This window comes from Orcinus orca, chromosome 4 (assembly GCF_937001465.1).
Source record: "Orcinus orca chromosome 4, mOrcOrc1.1, whole genome shotgun sequence".
NCBI lineage: Eukaryota > Metazoa > Chordata > Mammalia > Artiodactyla > Delphinidae > Orcinus > Orcinus orca.
In genome coordinates this window covers 47320954-47330773 of record NC_064562.1, presented here as the reverse complement: position 1 = coordinate 47330773, position 9820 = coordinate 47320954, and the positions used below count along the sequence as shown (strand labels likewise).

At 40.6% G+C, this 9820-nt stretch overlaps 1 protein-coding gene across 1 annotated transcript; it reads left to right on the top strand.

Annotated features, from left to right (window-relative positions):
* The first annotated feature begins 3872 nt into the window (after positions 1-3872).
* CXCL13 (C-X-C motif chemokine ligand 13) lies at positions 3873-9142 on the top strand. The gene is made up of 4 exons (XM_004280209.1): positions 3873-3936; positions 5525-5657; positions 8721-8798; positions 9088-9142. The coding sequence occupies exons 1-4, from the start codon at positions 3873-3875 to the stop codon at positions 9140-9142; spliced, it is 330 nt and encodes a 109-aa protein (XP_004280257.1).
* The last annotated feature ends 678 nt before the right edge of the window (positions 9143-9820 follow it).

The following is a 9820-nucleotide window of genomic DNA, read 5'->3' as shown; positions in this document are numbered from 1 at the left end:
CTGCCCATTTTCCAATCCTATCTTGGGGCAGGCAGGTATGAAGTTTCTTTGGTCAGTATATGCTAAATCCTAAATGCTGAACATTAAAAAGGAACAAAATCACTTTTAGAATTGCTCTGGAATTACCTCCTTGACCCAGCAGTTCTTTTTTAACAAGAGCCAATTGTGGAATTTCCTAAGTTTATTCAGAGTTCTCTTTCAGGTACCTTTGTTCCTACTCTCTTCCTGTTGTTGTCAGTGTCACTCATTTTTTTTCTGACAAGGAGATATATAGTACCTATAACAGAGGCAAATGTAAAACTTCTACACTTGGGTCCCAAGATCAAATTGCACAAGTGGGCACAAGTGAAATGAATGAGACATAGTCAGAAATGACCATATCAAAAGAAAAAGAAATTGTTACCTGAAAACTCAATATAAGTGACCAGAATAATGTTATTCTAAGGGGCTTCGTCTACTTTGTATTGGCAAAGCCATACTTGGAGTAGTGTGATGTTCAGATGTGTGTGCATGCGAGTGTGTGTGTGTGTGTGTGTGTGAGTCAGAGAAGGTAGGGGGAGACAGAAACAGGGGCAGTCGTGGTTTAGGAGAAACAATGAAAAAGATGAACAAGTTTCAAAAAGATAAACCAGATGGTGATTTATCTTTTTGAAGATAAGTGATGGAAAAAAGACGGTGAGAGAGCCTCAAACTGTGTTATAGGTTAGGATATTTACCTGTGAAATGTGTTCATTTGGGGTTTAGAGTAAAAGTTAAATCTATTGATAATGGATGAATGGGTGGATGGATGGATGGACAGACAGACCAACTATTGAACACATTCTACGTGCCACACACTCTGCCAAGAATTCTACATATACTAGATGATTTTATTCTCCAAAAAAATCCTTTAAAATTAGTATTATCCCCATATGAAAACTGGTAAATTTGAGGCATAGATAAATTAAGTGACCTGTCCAAAGTCATTGACCGGGTGACTCCACAGTTTGTGCCCTTAACCTCTAGCTTATAACTCTGTGCAACAGCCATGGAGGTTCACTGCTCAGATCTCCCTCAAAGAAATAACTTGCTGGCCAGCTGGGAGAAGTGCAGTTAGCTGACATCCTCCAGCTGTTAACACCCTCAGGCTCTGTTTCAGCTTTCTACCGGAGACCATGATGCTTCTGAGAAGCCCCCGCCAGTGACTGGGCATGGCGGAGGGGGGAAGGGAGGGATGGTAGGGACTGGATCTCTGCCCACTGTGGAGCTCCTCTAATAGACAGTCTTTTCTCAGGACCTCCCATTGAGTTGTCACAGACCCTCAGATCAGCATTTCAACCTGAAGCTCTCCTCAATGGGCAGGCCCACTCCTGTCTCCTCCCTACTTTGATTCAGAAAAAAAAAGAAAAAAAGAAAAAAATTTTCTTTTATTCCAACATCCATCTCAGCATCTGCTTCCTGGGGGGCCCAACTCACACACCCTATCTTCAAATATTTGGAGTACTATCAATGAAAGAGCAATGGTTTTTATATGGTGATAAGGGGTTGAATTAGTACAAAGTGACTGAAATATTAGGGAAGCGGCTTTCACATGCACAGAAGGAAGAACTTTCTAACCAGAACTGCCCAAACAACGGAATGGGCTGCCTCAAGACTGATGAGTTCCCAGTCATCGCAGTCATTCAGGCCAATTGGAGGACTGCTTGGCTTACGAAGGTATTATGACATTACCATAACCCCATACACTCTGGAGCATCTAAGATGCTAACATCCACAACGCTAACTGAGTAGCAAAAATCAAATTAATTTAGGAAGCCACACCAGGAAGACCAAACCTCTGATTTTTCAGTGGCTCCATAGGTCTGGGTTCACACATCCACACCTGCACACTCCTAGGGCAGCCCAGGGGCGCTCTAGGACAGATGAGCCATTGTCCACATATTTTTCTTTCTTTTTTTTTTTAATCAAAGATATACAGATTGCCAGAAAACACATGAAATAATGCTCAACATCACTAATCATTAGAGAAATGCAAATCAAAACTACAATGAGGTATCACCTCACACCAGTCAGAATGGCCATCATCAAAAAATCTACAAACATTAAGTGCTGGAGAGGGTGTGGAGAAAAGGGAACCCTTTTGCACTGTTGGTGGGAATGTAAATTGATACAGCCACTATGGAGAACAGTATGGAGGTTCCATAAAAAACTAAAAATGGAACTACCATATGACCCAGCAATCCCACTACTGGGCATATACCCTGAGAAAACCATAATTCAAAAAGAGTCATGTACCAAAATGTTCATTGCAGCTGTATTTACAATAGCCCGGACATGGAAGCAACCTAAGTGTCCATCAACAGATGAATGGATAAAGAAGAGGTGGCACATATATACAATGGAATATTACTCAGCCATAAAAAGAAATGAAATTGAGTTATTTGTAGTGAGGTGGATGGACCTAGAGTCTGTCATACAGAGTGAAGTAAGTCAGAAAGAGAAAAACAAATACCGTATGCTAACACATATATATATATATGGAATCTAAAAAACAAAAAATGTTCTGAGGAACCTAGGGGCAGGACAGGAGTAAAGACACAGATGGAGAGAATGGACTTGAGGACACGGGAAGGGGGAAGGGTAACCTGGGACGAAGTGAGAGAGTGGCATGGACATATAAATACTACCAAATGAAAGATAGCTAGTGGGAAGCAGTCGCATAGCACAGGGAGATCAGCTCGGTGCTTTGTGACCATCTAGAGGGGTGGAATAGGGAGGGTGGGAGGGAGACGCAAGAGGGAGGAGATATGGGGATATATGTATATGTATAGCTGATTCACTTTGTTATAAAGCAGAAACTAACACACCATTGTAAAGCAATTATACTCCAATAAAGTTGTTAAAAAAAAAAGTTAGGCCCAACATCATCTCAAGATAATTTAAAAATTAAATCAATTTAGACATATTAAAAAAAGAAAAAGAAGTGCTCCTAGCAAGTGAGTTAAGGCTATGGGTTCATTGGGCCCATGGGCTATTTGGCCAGATTAAAACCAAATTGCACGTGTGCTTTATTAAACTGTAATATGAAGTTCAGCATCTGATGAAATTCTAATGACACCCTCCACTGACACCTGGTTCTCAAGTTCAATAACTTGCATACCAGAGCAAGAAAGATTCTCCTCCTCAAAGCTGTTACTTTCCTCCCTTCAAGACACAGCCACATTAATGAGGGGGCACATACTTGCCCTCTTCCAGGATTCCCATGATGGTGAGATTACATAAGTAATCATATATTTCAGAGAGTGAAATACGATGTGGGAAAGTCTGGTAGAAAAACAGTCGGCATAAGCATCTGTATATAAGAAGCCATTAATTAGATCTGCAAATATTTACTGAGCACTTACCAAAGGCTAGACGCTCTTGCAGGTGCTAGGAACACAATGATGTGCCCGACAGAGTCTCTGATTTCCTGGAGGATATATTCAAATGGCATTGAGAAAGCCCATTGACCCTTCACTGAGAGAAGCAATCAAAGCCACGATCACTGACTGTGGTCCTACAGAGTGCTGTGGAGTCTCCAAACCGAAAACCCTTTCCCTCACTCCCACCCCCAAATTCCTGCAGCATCCCTGCCATTTATAGGCTACGTTTTCAAGAAATACTTTACCATACTACTATTGCTCTGAAGCAAATTCATAAAATTTGCAAGAGGAGTTTAAAAAAAGCAAGCTCAGCAATATTTGGGGGCTTTTAAAACTGATGATGCAGCTGACCTCCTGGAGACAAAGGCAGTGGGAGGGCCTTACTGGTCTGAATAAATAGGAATCTCTGTGCTGAGAACTCACAGTTTAGACCCAGAGCTAACTAAAGTCTGAACTCCACCTTGACGCAGAATGAGGTTCACCCAGGGATCTCTACTTCTTGTGCTGCTGGCCTGCAGCCTCTCTCCAGTCCATGGTGAGAACTTTCACTTATGTTGTCATTTGTGCTTTGAGCTGAAATGGTCTTCAGCTGTTTCAATTTTTTTTTTTCCATCAGAAAATGAGGGGAGATGTGAATGAAGGGGGAAAAAAACTGCTCAACTGCTCCCAGATTTCTAAAAGTAAGGTACTTAGGGATTTAACTCTTAGAGGCTGGAAACATCTGTATTATTAAGATTGTCATCCAGAGAAGGGGGGAGATACTGGAGATCCAATGTCCATGGGACTTACACTTGGCTTGCCTATTCCTGGCCTTTTTCAGATGCAGCTCTGCCTGTAACTAATTCTCTCCAGGTATCTCTTCTTCGTTTTGCCTTTCACTACCCCTTCCGACCAAACACTTTATAGGATTTAGAGATTATTCACCTCAACCTGTTGGTCTCCTGCAGGGAACGTCTGATACAATTTTATAGGGTCAGCTCTGACACGAACCATTGTATGTACAGCAGGGGTACTCAAATACACACTTTCTGCCAAGAAGCAGACTTCCAAGTCTAAACGGGGAGGTTTTCTTTGTGTAAATAGGTAAATATCTAATTGAAGTGGTAAATTTTTATACAGCTGAAGGAATCTGATGCATGCACAGGATGCTACGCTCTGCTCAGGGTAGAGGACCAATTTTTGTTCTTAAAATGTGGGGATTTTTTTTCCAATTTTTATTTTGTTTCATGTTATTTTCATTCTTCAAGACCCTCATCTCTCTTTCCCTGCATGAAGCCTTTCCATTGCTCCTGGTAAAGTCCCCTGTGCTCATTCATGCAGTTTGGGCCTTGGGGGAAATACAACATTCTATGGTATTTTAGTTCTTGTTCACTTGTTTCCCCCGCTAAAGTGCAGACACCTTGAGAGCCTGGTCCCTTTTATTTGCAATTCTGTGTCGAGCACAGTGGTAGGCACTGGGGTTAAAGAGGGTAGAATTCTTTAAAATGCATGAGATGGGTTACCTATACAAGTATCTAGTACTGAGAACTTTTGTTGTTGAAAACAAATAGTCGAATTTTTATGATTGGCTTTTTTTGGGTAATGATTTGCAACTGAGTTGGAGGACCAACATATTAAACAAAAACAAAAAATATTATCGTGGTATTTCCTCGGAGAGACAGGGAGGGTTGGTGGGCTGGGGAGTATGATAAGAGGGAGAACTCCGTTACAGCTTGTTAATGCTCCAGGGACTCGGAAACTAGTTCATTTCCTTGGTTTTTGTGTGTTGGGGGTGAAGATCAGTCAATTTTATGTTGCCTTAATTATAACTGAGTTGTCAGTCCCCACTATGGCCATTCTCAAATGTTATTATATGGACAACCATCTGAGTACCAATATAATGCTATCACAAATTTCAATAGGTATTGTGCTTTTAAAAAGCTAATTTTATTTTTAAAGTTTTGGCAGAAAACGTTTGAAAATAAGCCAAGACGAACAGAAATGCACAAACTAAAGGCATATGGCTGGAAGCACCGACTTGAAATTTTTAAATCTTCAGATGTGCAGTATGAAAGATTACTGATTAAGTTCTAGTTGTGAATTATATGCCAAAGGGACTAAAATAACTGATTCTGTGTTTATAGGTGTCCTGGAGACCTATAACACAAACTTAAAGTGTAAATGCATGCGAGAGACCTTCAACTTTGTCTCCCTTTTCCTCATTGGAAAGCTTCAAATCTTTCCCCCTGGGAATGGATGTCCAAACACAGAAATCATGTAAGTTGCAGTAAAACAATAATGTATGATTCCTTAAAGTGATTTGCTTTGAGTGTTGCTAGCAATTAATTCTCAAACTAAAAAGGAGAATCAGTAATACTTGTCAAGTACATACTTTGCAGGGGTCCTGAGCTAAGGCACATGCTTTATGCACATTCGCTGATTTTATTCCTTCAAGAGCCCTTTAAGGTATGTCTATTGTTATCACTCCTTTACATATGCAGAAACTGAAGCTTAGGGAGGTTAACTAACTGCCCTAGTCACACCATTAGAAATGGACAGAACCAAGACTCTTCTCTTATCTGTCAAATTCCAATTGTCAGCAGAAGCAGACACTTTGTTCTCTAGAAGTTGAAGAGCAAGAAAATAAGTGCCCACAGCAGTCCTTGGTCAGAATGTCTATCGCATGGAACTGTCCTTTAGCTTTAGGTTCTATCAACTTGGAGCCCCTAACTCTGTTTAAAGACTTAGGCTAAGGGGATAGTAGTGGCTACAAGAAATTTAATAGATATTTTCTTTTATTGAAATGGTATAACCCCTTTCTTCTGTGACCCTCCCTTTTCTGTACACCCAGAGAAATCTGTGGATTTCTTTATGAGGGCATTTTCCGTGGCACATTAATAAGACCTTACACACTCCACGTAAAGCCCCTAGTATAGTGCCAGGCACAGTAATAAATGTTCAGCAACTGTTAGCTGCAATTGTACCGCATCATTGTGTTGAAACAATCAGGTTTGTGTGTTTTTCTCTTTCATTCGCACCAGAAAACAAGTTCTTTATAGACGGGGATCAGATATTATTCATTTCTCTATTCCTGATGCTTTATCCCTTACCTGGCAAATAGGAGAGGCTCAACAAAGTTGGATTGTTGCACTGAATATTTTAAAGGGAGCTTGTAGATCTTTTGCATATCGCTGCTTAGAACTGTGATTTCTTCTTCCTGGATCTACCTTGAATAAACCAAGGTGTCCCACAGCACCTTGAAGTACAGACAGAACATCCTTCTCAGGGCACTACCAGCTTGGCTTTCATTAGCAGCTCTTTCCTTGGCTATTTTAGCCTTATGAAACATTTGAAAGCAGCCACTTTTTGTTTGTCCCATTTTGACATTAGTGCTTTGGGTCTTGGACTAGTTGATTCACTTTGTTATACAGCAGAAGCTAACACAACATTTTAAAGCAATTATATTCCAATAAAGATGTTTAAAAAAAAATAAGTACGGAAATTTTTCATTAAAAAGGCATTACACTTCCACTACTATCTTTGACAGTGAAAATTCAGACTAAACCATGATTATTGCCCTCAAACTCGGAGACGCAAAGTATAGCCATAACCTGTTTAGGAGCAGTTCCTCTGGCTGTCTAGAGAATAGAGACTTCTTCCTTTATTTTTACCAGTTTCTCTGCCATGAGTCAAGTCTCTCACCTCCAACCAGGGGAAGTAATACACCCTAATTTTCTCTACTTTAGCTTTAATTGTTTTAACGTGACAAAAATACTTTTTCTTCTTAATTTATTTATTTTTGGCTGCGTTGGGTCTTCGTTAATGCGTGCGGGCTTTCTCTAGTTGTGGCGAGGGGGCGCTACTCTTCGTTGCGGTGAGCGGGATTCTCCTTGCAGTGGCTTCTCTTGTTGTGGAGCACGGGCTCTAGGCGTGCGGGCTCAGTAGTTGTGGCTCACGGGTTCCAGAGTGCAGGCTCAGCAGTTGTGGCGCACGGGCTTAGGTGCCCCGCGGCATGTGGCATCTTCCCGGACCAGGGCTCGAATCTGTGTCCTCTGCATTGGCAGGCGGATTCCTAATCACTGCGCCACCAGGGAAGTCCCCCCAAAATCTGATTTCTTATCTTCTCACCAGAGTCTGCATTTCTGAATTTAACCAGATATAGAAGCAAAAGCTGCAAATAATTATGAGCAACTCATAGCAGTCAGGAGTGAAAATACTGTAAGTCCACATGGTCAGAAATCTGTTTTTCTATCATGAACTCAGGAGCCAAACTGGAAGGCTCTGCCCAAGATCCCAACAGTTCTATGACCTCTGACTCTGTACATTTCAATGACATGGGTAGAGTTTCAACGCTAGATGGATGGATTCTTGCTGTTTGTCATTTTATAGCTAAACCAAGAGACACATCAAGAGATTGTGTTTTGTTTGAGGTCACCCCAACAGAGAGTAGAGTCTCCCAGTTTGCTGTCACCTGGGAGACCTCACTTCTTCCACTGCAGGTAAAACACTCAACACCATGTCTGGCACTTGGTAACCATTCAGATCATGCCCATGTGGAACGGTGGCTAAAAGTGGGGGTTCAGGAGTCAGACAAGCTTCATTTGAATCCTGCTTTATCATGCATTTGTTGTACAATCTCGTACAAATTATTTAAACTCTCTAAGCTTCAAATTCCTCTTTTGAAGGTGAGGAAATAGTATTTCCTTTAGCACAGGATTTTTGTGAGATTAATTGAGATAATTCATATTACTGCTGAGCATAGTGGCTGGCACGTTAAGTGCTTGATCCATAGCAGCTGATAATTATCCTTGCTGCTTTTGTTGTTGCCTAATTTTTAGAGCATTGAAAGCCTTGCTCACTGATGGTTCCACCAAATGCAGATGTCACTCAGAGCAGTCAGCTCTGTAACCTCTCCCACAATAAATTTCATCAGATTTTTTTCTTCAAATAAAAGGTCTTCAAGAGAGTGTTTTCTGTAGTCTATTTTGTTCTCCCAAGCTCAACAGACAAACACATTTTAAAGATATCGTGATACAGCTTTAGGAGTGAGCAAACCTTGGAGTCAGCTATTTGGTCCATCTCTAGTTCATGTAAAGTTTTTCAACAAAATACTAACCTCTGACACATGAGAGTCTGTCCATTAATTTTCAGTTCCACCAGCTCACACATACCAGCACGCAAATGGGGTTTTTCTTATTCATCAGACCTCATGCTACAAATCACCTACTCCAGACTCAAAACTGCCTACCTCCAATTTCACTTCATGTGGGAATCTTTATTTTTATACTCAACTCTTTCCTTAAGTGAAGGACTGTTTTATTTTTATTTATTTTCCCCCAGAGCCTGGATGAAGAATAAGTCAGTTATCTGCTTGAACCCTAGAGCCAAATGGACACAAAAACTAATGAGAATGTCAAGGTGAGTCAGGCATATCAAGGGTTTGTAGATTTCACTTGTACTGAAGGGGTTCCCTTTCCCGGGTAGTCAAAATGGGGACCATTCTAAATTTATGAGACGTTCCTGAGACAAATGCCTATTCTTCACTATTAGTTCTTATCAGATAGAGTTGGGGTGACTCATTCCAGCAGCTCAGTAAACTAAACTGGAAACCAGTGGGCACAGTATTCCTTGTTTGATATCTCCAGGGGAAAGCCACAGTTTCTGGCAAGCCTTTCTCTAAACATGACTCTCTTGTTTTTTTTCACAGAAAAAGTGCTTTTTCAACTTCACCAGCTCCAGTGTTTAAGAAAATGATTGCCTGATGCCAATATTACCACCAAGAACACCTGCATTGCCCCTTCATTCCTGCCCTCAGTTTTAGTTTTGTGTTTGGCTGGATGTTTTCCAGGAAAAAGACCTTCCCCATCTGCTCAAGCATGAGAATATATGTACAAATAACCTTGCAGAAGCTGATGGGGCAAACTTGAGATTTTTTTGATTACAGTACCCTACAAACTTAGAGTTTGCATTCTTAGTCATCAAGGAGGAAACTTTCTTGAAGGATAGTTACTGAGTTATAAATGATATAGGTTTCTTTCAAAAATATACCTGTTGTTGAATGCTGAATTTCCCTACAAAATAAGGGAATGAGAATTTAAAACTCAAATCTGAACACGTGGCTTGAATTAAGGAGGAAATGATGGAATGCATTTCAATCATTTTACACCCTAGGAATAGCAAGCTTCCATAAGAGATTTAAAAAGCTGCCTGGGAAACCCATGGAATTTCAGCCTTCCAAGAGACAGAGGGTTCACATAATAGATATCCTTCGTTTAAAACTCACTATTGAGAGGAACGAGGTCCTTCTTCTACTTTTAAGGAGTTCCTTTATAAGATTTATTGTCACAGACAAAAGCTAATAACATTCAAAGATCCCCAGACTTAAATTCACAGAATATTCAGGAAAAGGATTTAAAGGGTGATAACAGATGTATTCTTTT